This window comes from Camelus ferus, chromosome 27 (assembly GCF_009834535.1).
Source record: "Camelus ferus isolate YT-003-E chromosome 27, BCGSAC_Cfer_1.0, whole genome shotgun sequence".
In the NCBI taxonomy this organism is placed as follows: Eukaryota; Metazoa; Chordata; class Mammalia; order Artiodactyla; family Camelidae; genus Camelus; species Camelus ferus.
This window is the reverse complement of record NC_045722.1, coordinates 8,126,679-8,146,502: the sequence shown is the minus strand read 5'-3', so window position 1 is coordinate 8,146,502 and position 19,824 is coordinate 8,126,679. Positions and strand designations below refer to the sequence as shown.

At 45.3% G+C, this 19,824-nt stretch overlaps 1 protein-coding gene across 1 annotated transcript in view; it reads right to left on the bottom strand.

Annotated features, from left to right (window-relative positions):
• ARNT2 (aryl hydrocarbon receptor nuclear translocator 2) overlaps nt 1–19,824 on the bottom strand; it is a 163,904-nt gene that overhangs the window by 31,623 nt on the left and 112,457 nt on the right. Inside the window, exons 9-12 of the mRNA XM_032469156.1 lie at nt 9,778–9,854; nt 8,245–8,379; nt 5,991–6,065; nt 1,487–1,638 (exon numbers count right to left, since the gene is read on the bottom strand). Coding sequence (XP_032325047.1) covers nt 1,487–1,638; nt 5,991–6,065; nt 8,245–8,379; nt 9,778–9,854 — 439 coding nt within the window. The remainder of the gene's footprint in view (nt 1–1,486; nt 1,639–5,990; nt 6,066–8,244; nt 8,380–9,777; nt 9,855–19,824) is intronic.

The following is a 19,824-nucleotide window of genomic DNA, read 5'->3' as shown; positions in this document are numbered from 1 at the left end:
TGAGGGCCCCGGCTCCTCTGTTTGCTGGAAGGCAACAGGATGTGCGCCATTGGAGGAGAGCTGGCGGCGCGCTTAGCCTACGTGGGGCAGCCCGAGGAGAAGGAGCCAGGAAACTGCCGAGCAGCTGCAGCAGGTGGAGGGGGGAGGCTGCTGCCGCCGGAGTATCGCAACAACGGCCACAGACCCCGCCTGCCCAGGGCCGCCACTCCGCCCAGAGCGAGTCACACAAGGGGACGTGCAGGGTCTGAGGAAGAGGGGGTGGTTCTGCTGTTCCTCCCATATTACAGATGAGACAACTGAGGCTTAGAAAGAGCAGAGACTTGCCCAGTTGGGAGCTGGGATTGAAACCCAGGTCACCTGCCCTCTGGGGGATCTTGTGCGGACCCACCTGTCCTGTGGCCCAGGAGCAGGGTCAAGGCTGAGACACAGAGGGTGGTGCCGCCTGGAAAGGAGGCTGCTTCATGGGACCCAGAAGGGAGCCCCCAAATCCAGGGAGCTGGGACATGGCAGCAGAGAGCCCTGAGGCAAGCCAGGAGGCCACAGTGATGGCCTGGAGGCATCAGTGCCCAGGGGGCTGTTAGTAGCCGAGGAGGGGAGGTGGCCAGGGTGGGAACAGACTCCACCGACTCAGTGTGGCGCCTGGGAAAAAGGACGGCGGGGACTCTGAACGGTACAGGAGACACGGGGACAGTTCTCCTGTGTCAGCTCATCTCACGCACAGCACAGGAGGCATGGCTCTCATGTGCCCACGTACACCTGGACGTCATCTTGCCTTTGTTCGTGTTGGTTCTTTGGACTTGTATTTCCTCGAGAATAAATCCAGAGAGGAGGTGTGACCTGCTGGTAGCTAGGACCTCACTGAATCCTCACGGAAACCCAAGAGAGAGAGATCATGACCCCTTCCACACATGGGGAATGAAGACTAAGGGGTGAAGGGACACACCAGTCAAGGCCACACAGCCGGGAAGTGGGGGTGGTGGGCACACCAAGTCCAGAGGTCTGCGTGCTGACGTGTGGGATCAGGCAGAGGTGAAGCCAGCAGAGTCCTTGGGAGGAGGGCGTCAGTGACTGGGCAGCAGAGAAACCATGTGTCCCCGAGGTGCCCAACCCCATGCCACCTGCCCCTGTGCCCCTGAGCTGCCAAGAGGCTCAGCCTCGCTCCTCCTGCCCTGGCCTCAGCAGGTCCAGACACAGGCAGCAGGCACACCAGAGAGCACCCAGCTCTGCTCCGCTGGGCTCTGCACTCAGGGGACAAGAAGAGGATGGGGAACCAGAGCACCTTGAACTGGCTGTGCTGCGGGAGAGGGAGTGTGTTGGGGGTCATTGCTCAGCCCGGGGGTCTTTCAAATTGAGAGGGAAATGAGAAGGGGGATGCAGGGGGAAGCAGTGGTGGGGAGACACCTCCCCTTGTCCTGCTCCCGAGTCCCTGCGGGGACCTCCAGCTGCCGGCAGCGCCGCGAGACCGCGGAGGGAGGCGGGGACGTACTTGACGTTGGTGTTGGTGCAGATGATGTACTCGATCTCGTCAGAGTAGGGGTTCTGGAACGTGAAGCTGCTGGTGCGGATCAGCACCCACTCCCGGTTCTTGGTGCGGAATCGATACATGACCGACAGCACCTGGCCCTTCAGCTTAACCACCTGAGAAAACACGTGGAGAAGGAGGTCAGCGGGAGGAAGGAGGCTGCCAGACAGAAGGAGGGAGAGGCACCAGGCTGCGCAGGCTCTGTGAGGGCCAGCGGGGGCTCCGAATAGGAACGCTGGAGCCAAAGACAGGAATAGAGGGAGTGAGACAGAGCGGTGACCCGAGGGGAACCCTCTGTCCACTTCCCCTTTGAGACAGGGCCCTGCATTTAGGTCACTCTGTTGCCACCACGTGAGAAACCGATTAGTCAATGCCCATGTTATATCAGAAATTTTCGGCTTTTACAAATCAGATCATGAAAACTCTATAAGCTGGGGTGTTTCCCTTTTTGCCTTGGCTTCTAGGGCACCCTGGGTTTGATGCTAGTACCCCTGTGAAGTAATGATCTCACTCAGAGATGTAGTGACATTGTATTCATGGATTTATTTCTTCATACCTCACATTAAGAAATTCTTAACTCTGTTCAACACAAAAGCTCAGAAATGGGGGAACCCTTCCTGGCACCACATGTGAGGAGGCAAAGTCATGGAGTGAGGCCAGGTCGGGGCACCGGCAACAGGACAGAGGTCAAGGCCATGTGCCCCTCAAGTTGGCCTTCTGAGAGGTCCCATGGGGGACTCTGAATCTGCACAAAGCACAGGGGACAGAGATGTGAGACCACGTCTGCTGCGCTCTCAAGCACTGCACGGAGGGTGCCTTTTCATGTTTCTTCTAACCAGGATGCCTGAGATGGTGCGAAATTTTTTAACTCCACGTAACAGACACTCACAGGCACCACCTGTGTGCAAACGTAGCCTTGAGCTGTGGATAAATTGAGAAGGGACGGAGCCTCAGCCCTGCACCCTCCTGGGGTCCAACTTACAAGCATCTTGTACATGTCTCCTCACAGAGTCCTCACAGCAGTATTTTGAGTTTTTGGAAACTGAGCCTCAAAAGATTTAAATATCCTGCCAAAGCCTGGTGACTGAGGAGGGGCAGAGGCAGGGTGGGATCCCAGGTCCACCTGACCCCAGTGCTCTCTGTCTTTTCATGAATCCCTAGAACTGAGACAGAATCCTTGTCCCCAGAGAGCTTCTCGCCAAGCATGGGTAGGACAGGTGCATGGATAACTGTAACCTAAACACAGTGCGTCAAATACAACTACAGAAACACGTGACCAGGTGCCACGGGGTTACCAGGAAGTCGAGGAGACAGCATGTTCTCAGGATCCAGAAAGGGTTCCCGGAGGGAGATGGGGTTAGGAACACACACTGGGAGGCGGGCAAAATGTTGGCGAGTGGAGCTACGTGGGGAGGGCCGCCCTGGCAGAAGGCACTGCATGAGCAAATGTTTGGGAGCTGGAAACCCGAGGTGCGATGGGGACCGGGACCACACGTGTAAGGCAGTGCAGGGATCGCAGTCCTGGCCTGGAGACCAGGTGGCTGCATTCAACCTCGCTTTACTCAGGTGCGATGCTGGTACCTGCGGTCATGAAGGCCAGGCACAGACCCAGCCTCGCCCAGCTCTTCCTGAAAACAGCCCTCATCATCACCGTCACCATCATGGAAGGCGTCTGAGCAGAGAGGAGACGGATATGGCAGAACCCGCCCTAAAGCCTGGCTGGGCTCCACTCTGCCCTCTGACTTCTAGGTGAACCATGATCCAGAGGGACTCCAGGAGCAGAGCTAAGAGTGGACCCAGTTTTCCCAGCCCCTGGGCTGGCAGGCTGTCGCTCCCACCCCCCAACCTCAGATTCCTCACAAACTCGAGCCCACTCTAAGGGTCTCACGTCTGGGCCATTCAAATACTTTTGTTTAAATCCAGAGTTCAAAGGCTGACTCCGAACTGACACAGTCCCCTCCGTGCTTTTGCAAAAACAAGCCACTCCCGTTTATCAACATTGGTGTCCCAACCCCTGGCCGCCGGTGGCTGGAGCCCAAAGAACACAAGAGAGGGGCCGGGCCCGGCGCCCTCCAGGATGTCCGCGCGGCTGCCTGCCGCTGCCCGCTGAGCCTGTGACCTGCCTGGGCCCCCGGCTCTTGGGCGTTGCTGCTTTGGCTTCGCCTCCTGCCTGCGGAATGAGGGGGCTGCTCACAGAGTGAGAGTTAATTAAGCTGGATAGCAGGGTAGGATCAGATGTTAAATTCCTTCTTTTCCTTTTCAAAATTAACCTGGTTCTGACAGCGTCAGCAGTTTAAAATCTTAGACGTGCTGTCAGACGGAGAGGCCTGTGTGTGGGGTGGGGTGATAGGGATGTGTGCTCTGGAAGGAGGCAGGCTCCAGCCCTGGCTGTGTTATCACCTTGCTGTGTGACTCGGGGCAGGTGGCTAAACCTCTCTGAGTCCTGGTTTCCACTGTGGAAAAAGTGGGGATGATAATACACTGCGTAGGGTTGAGGATTACACAGAATAACGTGGGGACAAAGGGACTGGCTGATTACTAACATCACTGTTATAGCTTCATTTCCATTTGAATATGAAGCAACCCAGTCCAAACAGGACGATGCTAGGCGATTTCCACATACTTAGCAGACATCTGGCATGAAAGATAGAACTACTGCAATGTTTAACCATTCTGATTTCATACTCTACTAAAGCAAGTCACCTGCTCTGGGTGATGATCCACTTAGACCACTTTATTAAAAGTCACCACCCACGTGCAAACTCCATCCAGTGGTGGAGATGATGGTGAGAAGCAGAGATGTGGAGATGTGCCCACAGGGAGTTTATGTTTTAGTAGAGAAGACAGAAAAAAAGGACAAAACAAATAAAACAATCGAAAACTGGAATAGTTGTTGCAGAGGGAAAATGAGGGGCTGAGAAGGAGGTTAGGGGATCTCTCTAAATGCTGGAGAGGGTGTGGAGAAAAGGGAACCCTTCCTACACTGTTGGTAGGAGTGTAATTTTGTGTAGCCACTATGGAACAGTATGGAGTTTCCCCAAGAAACTAAACATAGAGTTACCATATGATTCAACACTTTCACTCCTGGGCATATATTCAGAGAAAACTCAAATTTGAAAATATATATGCACCCCAGTGTTCACAGCGGCACTATTTACAACAGCCAAGTCATGAAAGCAACCTTAATGTCCACTGAAAGGTGAATGGATAAAGATGTGGTGTATATATACAACGGAATATTACTCAGCTATAAAAAAAGAATGAAATAATGCCATTTGCAGCAACGTGGATGGACCTAGAGATTATCATACTAAGTGAAGGAAGTCAAAGGCAAACATCTATTGTAACATTGCCCATTCTCTTCTCTGTAGGGTAGCAGGGCACTGAATCGAGTGCCAGAGCCCTAAGAGGAACAGGCTCTCGCCCCTCCCAGCTGGCCCGGGGCTCAGGAGGGAGCAGGACCCCAGTCAGAACCCTGGTCCTCTCACTCACTAGCCATGTGACCTGAAGGAGCAGTCACAACTCACTGTGGCATGAAGATAGTAATGTCCCCTCCTATGACTGTTGTGAAGATTCAGGAAACTGTGTGTGCAAAAGGGGTTTACATGGGGCCCAGCACACAGTAGGTGCTCAGTAAACACCTGCTGAAGGTGATGATGCTCAGGATGCAGTTAGCAGGGTGGCCTTCCTCGCGGGCTCCCACAGTCACCCTCAGTTCTTCTCTCTCCTTCACCGTCTCTATCCAAAGCATCACTAACCCAACAACTGTCTCCTCAGGTGGCCTTACCCTGTCATTCCCACTGCTCCTGCCCCATTTCTGGTCTCACCACCTCTCACCTGAGCAACTGACGCAGCCTCCTGATTTGCCTTTTGTCCCAGGTGTATTCCAGTTATTTGTCTCATCTGCATACCTGGGCTGCCAAAGTGGTTTTTCAAAAACATTGCTCCGCTTCAAACCTAAGGAATCCTCACTTACATGACTCAGGAGAGAATTTAAACCCCTCAGCAGAGGCACAGGAGACCCTTCATAATTTGGCTTCACTGGCCTCATTTTTACCGCTGCCCACCTCCTCCCTACAGGTCAGCCAGGGTCAGTCCAGCCCTAAGGAACTACTTACAACTCTCCCAACAGGCCACGCTCTTTTGCACCTCTCGTGCTGGCCCCTCAATCTAGAATATTCTGTCATGTCTTCTCTGCTCATCTTTTAAGATGCATCCCAAGTGTTCCCTCCTCTGGGAGACTGTTCCTACCCCTTCCCCACCTTGTTAACCTCTCCACCCTCTGCTCTTCCCCCGGGACACGGAAATTCCTTCCTGACGGCCTGTCCTCCCCACTAGACAGTGAGCTCCTCCGCGGCAGGGGCCCTGACTGACGCCGCACGTGGGACCCTGCGGCCTGCCTGCGCACGGTCGGACTGCACCCACGTACCCGGTTGCTACATCAGCTGTAAATGGACACTGGTGATACCTGTTGAAAGCTCTCCCGCAGATGGCTCTGATCCTCAGAGTGGCAGAATTCCAAGATGTCCTTTCCTAGAAGATCCTAAGTAAAGAGACAAGCTTTAGTAATCCCTAAGCCCACCTTTCGTTATTTACAGATCGCTGTTAGACAAGAGCGTGCACATATATTCCCTTCAGTCCACCTCCTTCAGCTCATCGCATCACAAGGGGAGAAAAGGCAGGTGAAAATTTTCCCCTGGAGCACTCACGGAGCTGGCATCTACTACCCTAACCTCAGTCCCTTTGGCATGTTCAATACCGACGTCTAATTTTCCTAAGGCACTAGATCAGCATCTGCAGAATGCAATTTTATTTTTGTTTGCCTTGGAGAGGCAACCTGTAATAAACATATTTTAATAAACATAAAGAGAAAGCACATGACAGCATGAGGACAAATGTGGTGCCTACGAAACCTGGAACTGTTTAACTGGGGAAACTGGAGCTCTCTTGTGGCTGCAGAAATGCTCCTATCATAAAAAAACCTGTACTTATTAAAAGCCTGTTTACTACCTACCTTCACTCATCTACGTCTTAGTCAAAGGACCTAGCACTAACCCAGAACAAGAGTGTGTTTTGCAATGAAACCAACTAGAATAAGATAAACCATCAAAAGGCAACTCCAAATGTGTTAAAGGGAAGGGGTCCAGTTGGCAATGTTTTAAATGGCAAAGGATTCAAACTAAGTCATCGATCAGAACCCAAATCAGCAAATGGCCTCAGTGGGGGCTGACATTGACAGTGGAAACAAAGTCTTCTCTGTGTGCCAGGAAGCCTCTAAATCAGTGGATCTGGCTGGAAATAGACTGCCATCAGAGGTTATGGTGAATTTGGAATCGGATTCATTTCCCACTTCGTTCCATCCCAGAATCTGGAGTTTGCATGAATCTAGAGATGTAGAACTATATGAATGGTTCCAGTGTTTCAGTCTGTTCTGTTTCTAGTTCTGAAACATACATGTGATTAAAACACCCATATCAATGTGCCTAAACTTCGTTCTCCAAAACAAAGATCATTTTCTTTCCTTCTTTTTTTGTTTAAACACTTTTTTTTTTGGGAGGGGGGAGGTAATTAGGTTTATTTATTTATTTTTTAACGGAGGCCCTGGGGATCGAACCCAGGACCTCGTGCATGCTAGGCAGGCACTCTACCACTGAGCTGTACCCTCCCCCCGAAATGCTTTTTATTTGAAAGAAATTAAAATCTACAGAAAATGGAAAGGGTAGTAGAATGAACACCGGGCATCCCGTCCCTTGACTGCTAATATTTTGCCACACTTGCATTTCTTCTTTCTTTAATATACATGAAAACATAAATACGCAAGTGAAATATATTAAAAAATACAGAAGTGAAGTAGCTTTCATACCGACACAAATACACACATACTTAAACATTTCTTGTTGAATCATTTGAAAATAAGTCGCCAGAAATCTCAACACTTCTCCCTGAGTCTGTATCTCATAAAAATGACCTGATCTCACAAACCCGTAACATATCGTATTACACCTGAAACAGTCAGTAATTATTTGATAAAGTCACCTGATACTCCCTCCCTCCATACGAACACTTGCTCACTTGTCTCCCAAATGTCCTTCATAAGCTCTATGTCTTCAGGCTGAGGACTCAATTAAGGCTCTTACACTGCATTTTATTATTCTGTCGCTTTGCTTTATCTTAATTTGGAACAATCTCTCCTGCCTTTTGGTGTTTCTCATGACCCTTGTGTTTCTCACTGACTTTTTTTTAAAAAAAGGTTTGGAACAAAAACCTGAAAACGTGCCCCCAGTATGAAGAGGTTCCAAATACATTTGAGAAACAAGCTGTCAGGCAAAATTAAGTGAACATCTTTAAGACTTTGCAGACTCTTTCACATTAATGTAATTTTAAAGTTTCTAAGAAGGAGATTTCCTATTTGGTGTTAATCAAAATTAACTGGTCAGAGAGCCCCTTTTTCATAGAGACCCTCAACTTTTGTTCGGGAAAAATCAGCTTAGAGAAGCAGAATGGCGAGGCCAAAAAATGGAGAGTAAACTTTTTAAGCGGCACAGCTGCATTCAGTGCTCGTTATTGCTTTGGAAGGACATTACCCTACCTAGGCAGGGAGACGGGTATCTTTTATGCTGTTTCCCTATGCTGTCATTGCGTTGTACCTTGAGCAAATGAGGTAGATGCATTTTTAGTAAAATGAAATCTCTAGGTGACTGCCGTGGCTCAAAACCACCCACCTGTGGCTGGTAGCCAATCACGCTGATGCACCTCGGGTCCACAAATGTGATGATCCCATCAGAGTTATGCCGGGATAAGAATTCCGTGGGCACCGACATCCCGCTCATGTCCATGCACACGGGAGAGCTGGTCACCTGGAGTGGAGAAACATGTGTGCCGGTGGTTTTAACAGAGACAGGGATGGAGAAGGGAGCTGCACTGGAGAACGGGAACAAGCCACGTGGATTTTACTTCACAGATCCTTCCAGGTCATGAGCACAATGAGTCTAAAGTGTTTCAGGCTGTCTTGGTCACACCTCGGACCAGCTGCAACTGTGGGCTGCTTTCTTTACGTCTCTGAACTTCAGTTTCCTCCTCGGTCACTGGGAAATAGGGAGCCTCATACAGTGGTTGTGAGGTTCAAAGAGACACTGGACATGAGACCCTGGCCCAGGGCCTGGCACACAGCTGGTGCTCAGAAATGTCAATGCCCTTCCCTTCCCCCACCTTTCCTTTACCAGGGATGGCAAGCCGAGTCTAAGGAACTGGTCAGAATACTTGGAAGGTCTACATTAGTGAACTGGATTTACCCCAGTATTCTTTCTTCCCCATCTGCAAGGAATAACCAGTGCTTATCATATGTGATTGAAACAGTTTATTCATGTGTCTGAAAATGGTAAGACCTAGGAAAGCAGGGACGTGGAAGGTTAGTATCCGCTGAACTACACCTGTATGTCCCCATCATTAGCACAGGCAAGGCCCTCAAAGCCTCAAGCCTCAAGGAGGAAGACTGGGTGGCTCCTGTGTGTGCAGACATTAAACCGGCGGGCTTTGCATTCCTCAGCGCATTTAACTGTCATGAGATTAAAAACGCACGTTTCTCGCCCTTGGGGAGCTCGCAGGGAAGGAGCATGCGCTCAACTACCTGCACAAAAACAGACCGTGGAGAGTCTTACCTCTCGTATGAGCTCAACACTAGGCGTGTAGGGAGGAGGGACTGATTCATTTCGACTAAGCAGGTAAATGAAATCATTTTACTGGATCTTGAAAGATGAGGAAATAGGAGGGAAACAGGAGGAGGAGTTTCGAAAGGAGAAGGGAAACAGGGCAATACCAGGTGGAAGGAACAGCCTGCAGACACCCACAAAGGTAGGGAAGAGCATGGTGGGATTGTGGAAAAGGGAGTGATGTGGTTTGGGAATAAGGCATGAGAGATGGGAGGGAGGAGATGAGGCTCTAAGATGAGTGAGTGCTTTATCCCATGGGGAGACAGTCACGGTGATTAAACGGGTGTGATGCGAGCAGAATAACTAGTACAAGCGCAGGGGATGGACTGATTCAGGCCCTCAGTGAAGCAAGAACTCTGCTGCTCCTAGCTCACAGTCCCGCTTTCTCCTCCCAGTTTCAGCCTCATCCTTCTCCCAGAGTGAGACATGGAACCCAACAACGGGGAGGACACAGGAGACCAAAATAGTCATCCAAACCTACAGGTTCTTACTCTTTGCAATAATAACCCCTTTTCGAGATGGAAGAGGCTGTGAGCTTTTTCTTACCTGGAGTCTTCCGATTGCCACAAGGCAATATTTACTGCCTTGTCCCACATCGGCATCTTCTTCCGGTATAGTCATCCCTGAAATGAGAAATGTCAGTGTCATCGACAACATGCCCAAGATGAACAGAAAAGGGGCAGAAGCGCCCATGATTTTATTTACGCCTGTGATTTTATTCATGCAATTGAAAATACAGACCCACTGTTGACCACGCGGGGTCTGGGGAGCTACCCAATGAATGAACCAGCCCCTCAGTCATTTCCAGCTCCTCTCTCTGCCTGATGTCTGCTGACAATTTCACGTGTGTTACCATCTGCATCGGCGAATGATGTGAAGGAATTTACGGAAGATGAAATGCAAATTACTCATTTATACATTTGCAAAATCTGGCTAAAACATTTGGTTATAAAAGAAATTTCGGCAAGGAGTGTATAAGGGCATTTCAAATTATGTAAATATTTCACTTGTCTGTTGACAAAGAATCAAAGACCATCTGAGGCAGAATCATAGACAAAAACAAAAAGTAAAAGTCACCAAAACTGAAATTACTAACTTGCCGGGCAAGAGAACACAACCAGTGTTCCCCCTTCTGGGATAAAGTCAGGGTTTTTCAGGGCTGGAAAGGAGAAATTAATGATAGTAATGTTGATTAAGCACTGAAAACCAGTGCTCTGGGTAGGAAGTAATTGGTTAAAACAACCCTCGTTCTTTGGTCAGAAAAGTGTCTGCTGTGTTGTCCAGTGAGGGTCTGGCTCAGGGTTGCTCAGGGTACAAGGTTCTTGAGCAGCTTAGTTGGTTAGACCTGTTGCAGTGAAATAAGCCTTCCACTCTGGTATCTCCTAGGCAAGTGCCGTTAAGTAGAGAATTCCCTTTTATACTGCATAACACTTAACATAAATATTTTCACACCAGGTCAGACCAAAGGTTCACAGGGATAACATCACACAAGTGCAGTGACAGCCCATCAGTACAGACCGTCAAAGGAGCGTTAACATGGCCGCGGTTCCAAGAGCCAGAGAAATGTCACTCCCTCCTCATCCCCACCACCCTCTTTGTATTCCCCTCTGCTTCCCAGCCCTTTCGCATCCACTCCCACAGGGAACCAGCCTCTCGGGCGTCTGCTGTATCCTTGCTGTGCTTCTTTTGCACAAGTGGGCATGTACGTGTGTATTCTTTTACCTCTTCTTCTATGAAGAGCCGTGCACGGTAGGGACTCTTTTAGGCTTTGCTTGTTTCACTTGACAGTATGTCCTGGAATTCGCTGCACAAACATTCATAGAGATCTTCCTCGTTCTTTTTTAGAACTGCATATTGCTGTATTATGCAGATTAACCAAGACTGAATACAGCCACTTTCCTACGTATGAACATTTAGGTGTTTCCAATGTTTTGCGACTACAAACAAGGCTCCAAAGAATAATCTTGCAATACCCGTTTTCTTAAGAATTGGAGGTGTAGATACACGTATCAAGAGCATTCTCAAGTGAAACCAGTGTTTTTAAATTCTGAAATTACTTTGTCTTGCAGGTGCATGGTGATAAAGAAGACAATGACTACTAGGACAGGTGATGCTAACGCTAATGGCAGTTCTCACCCATCAGTGCAAATACCGACATAGTGAAAATGGCAAATAACATCTTCGTGCTGTTAGGAAAATAGTTTTACCTGTGAGGGTCCCTGAAGTCATCTCAGGGACTCTCAAGGTCCACAGACCAACCTTGGGAACTGCTGCTTTGGCTGTTGCCATTCCTCGGAGTTTGAGGATGGTCCTCTCACCCTCAACTGTTTTTCATCCTCTCCCCATTGCCTCTATTGATGACCACATAATAGGGAGACACAAGACGATGTCTCCAGTCTAGATTTTCCTCTGGAATTCCAGACCCTGACTCCACTTGCCTGCAAAAAATATCTACCTCACTCTCACAGGCTCTTCAAACTCACCATTGCTCAAGTCTTCCCACCCACACCTGCTCCTCTTTCTTCTGTCCTGTGGAAAAGACAGCTAGTGACCAGCCCTGCATCCTCTCCCTCTTTCATGCTGAAAGACCCTGAGTTATTCAGAGCGGCAGTGTCTCCTCTCTGTGAGAGTCAGAGGTGGGTCAGGTGACGCAGCCCTGGCCTATGAAATGTAAGCAGAAGTCAGTGAGCGGGGCTTTCAGGAAAGTTCCTTCTTGCAGTGAAATGCGAACGTGATGGTGGAGTTTCAGCAGCCGTCTTGAAGGCAGGAAGGCCATGGTCACAGAGTAAGGACTGCAGAGCAGAAAGCTAGGGGAGTGAGTCCCTAATTACATCACAGAGCCACTGTACCAACCGTAGACTGCCTACCTTTAGGGTTCTCTGTCTCAGAGGAAACTACATAAAATTACTTTGTTTAAGGCACACTTATTTTGGGTTTTCTGTTACCTGCAGCCAAACTCAATCACTTCTTAGTATACATCCCGATCTCTATAGAAACATCACTACCCGCGGTGAATATGTCACTTACTTGGGCTGACAAGCAGCCAGATCCCACATCATATTTGGAGGGAATCCCCCTGCTCGAGCTTCCTGGTAGAGGATAAGACCCCAGCCCCGGCTCTGGAAGTCAGAGAAGCCAGATTTTACCTCTCCATCCTTCCAGGGGGTAGGGGTGGCTGGAGCTCCTCAGCAGAGCAGCGTCCAGTATCCTGGCCAGGCCGCCGCTGCTGGTAGTCTCCGTGCTTCAACCAGTTTCAGTGGGCAGTGGCCTGCTAAAGCCACCTAGGTTTCTGTCCATTTTCCAGATTTGGTCCCCTGACCCATGAAAGACTGGTCTGATTGGTTTGAGCTATTAATCTCTATCCAATAATTCTCTCCGTGCTTCGGCTTTCTGGCGTCATTCTCTGTTAGAAAGCAGTCGATATACCAGTGACTCAGTATCTCAAGCTAGAACTCCTATCACCATCCTCCACTCTCCCTCTCCTCTTGCCTCCGACACACCGGTGGTCACCGGACCTGGCTGCTCAGCATCACAACTGTCTTTGCCATCCGTCTGCTCCTCTCCGTCCTGTTGTCTCCGTAAGTCAAAAGCCTCCAGTCGGGCACATATGGTCCTTCACGATTCTGAACCATGCTAAATTAACTGCCGTTCCTCCAAACACCAAACACCAGGCAGTTCTCACATGAACAGCCCACATGTGCCTTTAAGGACGTTCGGTTTCCCACTCCTTGGGAATTAAAAGCCTTATTCTCTCAAGGGGACCATACCATCTGCCTGATACCAGAATGATGAGTCTGGCTGGGCAACAGCGCATACAGACGGCTGAAAGCACAGAGCTAACAGTCAGGGTCGCTAAGCAATGAGGAAGAAGGTTCTTTCCTGCTCTGTAGATGGACAAGGGCTACCCAGATCTGTGATGGACAGAGATGATTCCATAATCACAACTGCATTTCAGGATGGGAGGTGTCACTGAGTCCAAGCCCCCAAACACTTGAATCACACGCCCACTCATTTCTGCTTGAACTTCTCCAACTGTGGGGCGATCACTACATTCCCAAAAGACTCAGTCTGTCTCCTTGAGACCTGAAGTTCCTAGACTTGCCCTTGGGGTCAAACACTCTTCTGTGGCACGTCCTTCAGACAAGGGAAGAGCATGCTGTGTTCCCGAGTCTGTTCCTCTCTGGGCCAGACATTCTTGTGTCATTTAACTGTTCTTCCCACAAAAATGGTTTTAAGTCTTCTTACACCCTGGTCACTCTTCTGAACGTGTTCTGATTGCCCGTACTCCCCTAAAATGTGTTACCCACAATGCACTAGGTGTGATCATTACTGATCCTCTCACCTCCTCTATTTTGGGGACCATGGAAGCTGGCTTACTGGCACCAAAAGGAGGACTTTCAGGAAGAAAGGAGTGAGTTGCGGTAACAGCTCTCCATAATCAAAGAGCCCTTGATTTTGTATTTAAAAAAAATCACAGGGGAGTTATATTTCTAGCTGAGATGGAATAATAGAGATCAAATTTACCTTCTGGCCAAAAACAAATAAACAAGAAACAAGACATAATAAACAATGGTCTTCAAGACACTGGTTATCAGGCAATGAATAAATGCAATCCTTGAGAGATGGGAAACAAGTAAGTTAAGACTTATGACTGCTCCAAATTCCTGCCCTAAGAGAGTTTCCAAGCCAGCAGTTTAAATTGCACAATGACTGGCATCAAACAAAAAATTGCCAGGCATGTATGTATTGGAACGGGAAAATACAACCCATAATAAGGAAAAAAAATCAACCAGTCAAAACTCACTCAGAACTGATAAAGATGTTGGAATTAGCAAATAAAGACATTAAAACTGTTAATAACTGTACTTCATATGATCAAACAATTAAATAGAGCCAAAATCAAACTTTTAAGGATGAAAACTATGATATCTGAGGCAAAAAGTGTCCTGGATCATATTAGTGGCACAGTAGAAGAAAAGATTAGTGAACTTGAAGAAATAGCCATGGAAACAATCCAAAATTAAAAACACAGAAAAATAAGAATTTTCTTAAAATGAGCATCAGTGAGTTGTGGGAAACTTCAAGTGGCCTAATTATGTGCAGTTGGGGTCTCTGAAGGAGAAGAGAAAGAAGGGAAATAGAAAAAATATTTGAAGAAATAATGGCTGAAAAATTTCCAAATTTGTTGCTAAGCATAAATCTGCAGATATAAGAAGTCTAACATACTCCAAGCACAAGAAACATGAAAATTATACCAGGACACATCATAAATATCTCAAAACCAGTGATAAAGAGAAAATCTGCAAAGAATCTAGAGGGAAATAAAGATACGTTTACATACAAAGGAACACAGATACATGACAGTTGATTTACTTTCAGAAACAGCTTAAGTGAGAAGGTAACATGTTAAAGTATTAAAAGAAAAAAAGTGTCAACTTAGAATTCTGTACTAAAAATGTCTTTCAAAAACAAAGGTGAAATAAAGGCTTTTTCAGACATATAAAAGCCAAAATAATTCAGCAGCAGCAGATCATCATTATTAGAAATGTTAAAACCATCTTTAAGGCAGAAGAGAGATAACACCAGATCAAAGTATAGATCCACAGAAAGAAATGAAAATAACTGGAAATGGCAGCTATACAAGTAAGAATGTAAGATTATTTTCTTATTAAATAAATCAGTAACATAAAGGTTTGGAGGAGAAAACTGGATGCATACGATTGTGAGATTCTATAACTGCACGTGAAGTGGTATCATATTGCTTGAAGACAGACTGCAATAGGTTAACTGCATATTATGAGTCCTAAAGCAACCACTAAGATACCAAACCAGTTACAGCTTATCATTCAAGAAAGGAGATAAAATACGAAATCATTAAAAGAAAAAAATTCCAAAAGAAGGTAGGAAAAGAAAAAAAGAAAAAGGAAACAAAGAACAAATGGGAAAATAGAAAACAAATAACATGAACTAACCATATCAATAATCACATTAAATATAAATTGTCTAAATGTCCCTATTAAATGGCTTAGTTTGTCACACTGAATACACAAGCAAGACCCAACCATATGCTGCTTAGAAGAAATACATTTTAAATTTAAAGATCTACGTTCAACGTTGTTTGTGTCTTGGATGGTTTTTAAATCCTGCTGGGGGCAGGATCCATATTCTTGTTTCACTTAATGGAAAGTTCTCTAGCAGGTATATGCCTCTGACAATGTATAAAACAGAAGTAAGGGTCCCTGGAGCCACGCTGGACCTCCATCTAAGCCTGCCTGAAAACTGAGATCCGTGTGATGTCTCCACATCCAGTCTGGGAGAGGCCACTACGGGCTACCGTGCTCATGAATGGGACAGCATGTACTGTCACAGACTGGAGATCCAAAAATTACTTGAGAAGGAAGTCAGAGTGCTAGAAGATTTAACTCACTGATCCATGTCCCCACTCACCGATTTGTTCACTGCACATCTCAATAGACGGCGTTAGACCTTATATCTCTGATTCATATGCATTTAGTTTTTTTCAGTTTTTTCACTCATATAAGAAATACAATTGTATGCATCCTTCTAGATAAAATCTTCGAGTGTATCAATGACTTATTTAGCATAGAAGCCCTGGGAGTGAAATGGCCAGCTCAGAGAGTACATGTGGCACTTCACTATGGGTTATATTTGCTTTCCTTTGACTTTATTTGAGCATGTATTCGTTTTCCACTTGCTCTTTTTTGGACAGCCTGTACATGCTCTTATCATATAAAAGATCTGTTTTGGGTTTTTCTCCTCATTAATTTTTAAATTCTCATCGTATATTAATATGTATGTGTCTCGTGAGTAACTCTTTTTAAGAGTAAAGTGTTCATAAATTACTTTTTGTTTTCTTTAAAGTATTTTATTTATTTATTTTTATAGAGAGTATTATTAAAGTAAAGATAATCAAAACTGTCGTTTTTACTCTGTGGTTTTTGCCTTTGGGGGTCATTCTGTGAAAAGCACAACCTCTCCCCTCAGAACATGTAAAATATTCACCTATATTTCCATGCAGCATTTTTACAGTTTCATATTCACCTTTAATAAATCTGAAATTTGTCCTTGATATTTTCTACTTCATGTTTTTCCAAGTGGTTAGCCAGTGGTCCTCAAGCTTCGTACTAATTTTTTTCTGTCCCATTAACTGAAAACGCCTTCTTCCTCACAGACCACATCTCTAAGGGCCTCTCGTGTCTTCGGCCTGTTTTAGGTCTTTCGTGTTTGTTCAATAATTTGATTTGTAAAATTCATTTATCACATCTTAATTACCTAGGCTTTAAAGAATATTTTCACATATGGTAAGGTAATTACTTCCCCGTACTCTGTTAATCAAAATCTTATTAGCTACTTTTATATTAATTTGACCAAATGAACTTCAGAATTAATTTTCATGTAAAAGAAATCCCATTGGGACAATTGTTGAAACAGTATCATAGACTGGTCAGAAAAAACTGAAATTTTCTTTGTAATACTAAGTCTTCATATCAAAGAATACACAGCTCTCTGCTTAGCCATATTCATATATAATTCATATATTAGCTACATTCATATCCCTCAGTATTATTTTGTAGTTTAAGTAAAGAAATCTTATGTATTTCATGTTAATATTATTTACATGTATTTTAAATTGTGGCTATTTTTGTACATGAGTATTTTTCATATTGTATCTTTTAATGTGTTACTGATTTTTTTTTTGGTATTTCCTAAATGGCTTTGTACTCAATTTTCTAAAAGATTTTCAGTAGATTGGATTTGTTTTTTCAGGTAAGCATATCATCACAATTAACGTTAATTCTATCTTCCTTTTCTTTCTTTTCTTCCTTTCAAGTAATTATGCTTTATTTCCTTTTCTTATTTTATTGCCTGGAGTAGAGATTCCAAAACAATGCTGGTTTATAGCGGTGACAGCGAGCATTTCTCTCATAGTCCTCGTTTTAATTAGAACCCTTCTAATATTTCACCATTCTGTAAGGTACTGATTATTGGTTTCAGATATTTGTTTTGTCTACGTTAAGGAAATATATTTCTATTATTGGTTTACAAAGACATTTCTTTACTAAACAAAATAAGAACTAAAATTAATTAGCTTTCCTCCTTTAATTATATTAGCAGATTTCCTAATGTTAAACCACTCAAGTAGTCTTGTAATTCATATGCATGTGTAGAACTATTAATTTGCCTTGCTAATGCTGTATTTAGCATCTGCATATTCATAAATGACCCTGGGTTTATAGTTTTCTTTTTCGAAATGCCTGTCAGGTTTTGTACCAAAGCCATGTGAACTTTAAGAAACAAAGCAGTACACTTGCTATCTCTTCCTATGCTCTGTTTAAATAATTTGCCCATAAAACCTCTAGCCCCAGCACCATTGGGAGAGCAGTGCTTTGTCAGCTTTTTCTTTACTTTTTAATTTTATTTATTTATTTATTTTTAATTGTAGTATACACAATGTTGTGTCAATGTCTGGTGTACAGCATAATGTTTCAGTCATACATATATACACACATATTTCTTTTCATATGCTTTTTCATTATAGATTACTACAAGATACTGAATATAGTTTCCTGTCAGCTTTTTTCAATTTCTTGCCTCATTTAGAAAAAAAACCCCAAAACTTTCTTTGATTCACTTTCCCCAGAAATTAGCTTTCTTCCCAAAGATTTTAACATGTATAAATCTAAATCATGCACATTATGTTTGTAAGTTTTTAAACTTGCTGTGATAAATCTCTTCACTCTTAACATGCATTAATTTTCTTTCTTTTTTTTTTTAAATGAGAATTAGACATGTCAGAGGTTTTCTTTTTGACCAGTATTGATGAATAACTATTTTTCAATAGGGTAACACTTTTGTTTTTTAACTTAATGTTTCTCATTTTAATTTTTTCATTAATCCTATCCTTATAGTTGGCTCATGGTATTTTCTTATTCTTTTTCTATGCTTATAAATTAAATAAGTTCTATTTGCCTAAGTTAAATTCTTAATTCATAAGTTAAATTCCTGGTTTTCCCACATTTAATAAGAAAAGCATTTCAAGCCACAGCTTTCCTGTAAACACCCTTCTGGCCACATCCCCTAAGTCCTGATATGGAATGGGGCCATGGTTGTTACTTACAAAATAGTCTGTTTCCACCCTTCTCCAGAAATTAGCCAGGAGAGGTTCCTTTGTACAAACACTGCAGCTGGTTTACCCTTTTATAAGGACACCAGTCTTACTGGATCAGGGGCCCACACTACCTCATTTTAACCTAATTACATCTGCCAAGACTCTTTCCAAATGAGGTCACATTCTGAAATTCTGGGGGTTAGGGCTTCAGCACATACATTCTGCAGGGGGACACGATTCAAACCATAACACCTCTGTGAATACTCTGTGTTCACTCTTGGCTTTTCCAATAAGTTGGCCATGACACAAATACAGCACGTGAACTGTGAGGGCCCCTTCCTGTACCCATGACAAGTGTCCTTAATTGATCACAGCGTGTCCCCCACTAATTACTGAGGAAGACACAAAACAGTTCATCAACATGAGTCATAAAATAAAACCTACTTGCGGTCTCTGTTTTCTTAACTTAGTGTTTTATTATAGAGTTGTATAAATTCTTTCAATAGTAATAATTAAGTAAAAACTTTAAACAGTGCTATTGGTAAATCTGGGTACCTTCTGGGTAGGTACCGCAGGTGCATAAGTCACAGATACAAAGAGAAATGTAGTCACACAACACTCACCAGCCCCCCCGATGCTCTAAGCCCTGCGTTCAGTAGCTTAAACAATACACAAGCATGTATGATCTGGTCCTTGCCTTCTAGGTTCGTGGGTAAGCAGGGCAGACAGGTAGATGCAAAAACACTATAACAGAAAGCACAACGTGACACAAATCACTTGGCTGGGAAGTTGTTGGTGGAATGCTGGTGAAGGCTTTGTGGAGAGGGAGTCATTAGAATTGGGTGTGTCTGTTTGGTGGGACCGGCAGAGTCTGGGGAAAGATGTCTCCGAGGATGGCGCTGGGAGCAGGAGAGAGGAGGGTGGTGCCTTCACAAGTCTGGCACAGTTACATCTTATATAGCATCAAGGCGCTGAGTCCCATGCAGTCAGGGCAGAGGCTCCAAGTACTGGTTCCTCATGTAAGAGAAAAGCCTACAAAGAGCACCTCATCCGTCTGGAAGTCATCCGTTTATCAGTGTCTGCTAACCAGAACATGGTCTCTGTGCAGCCCTCGCAGACGTCCCGGAGGCCACGCACCACAGCCAGGCGCTGTGCTCTAGGGGAAGGCTGCCACTCCCCAGCCCCCAGGCTATTTTATTTCCTTTCACCCACGACACTGACGAGTCACGCTGTTCGGTTGTCTAGGCCATGAAGGATGAGAAACAGCGATTTGTGACAGGATGGGACAGTATAAAAACAGGCATGTGGAGAGAAACAAGGGTCAGTGGCCAGCAGGGGAGTTTGAGGACAGCGAATCCCTACAGAGCATAAAAGGAAATAAGCAACAACCCTAACAGACACCCAACAAAACAGCGGCCGCAGCGGGGGCAGCCGTGGGCTGAACAGCCCTGTGGACATCTTCG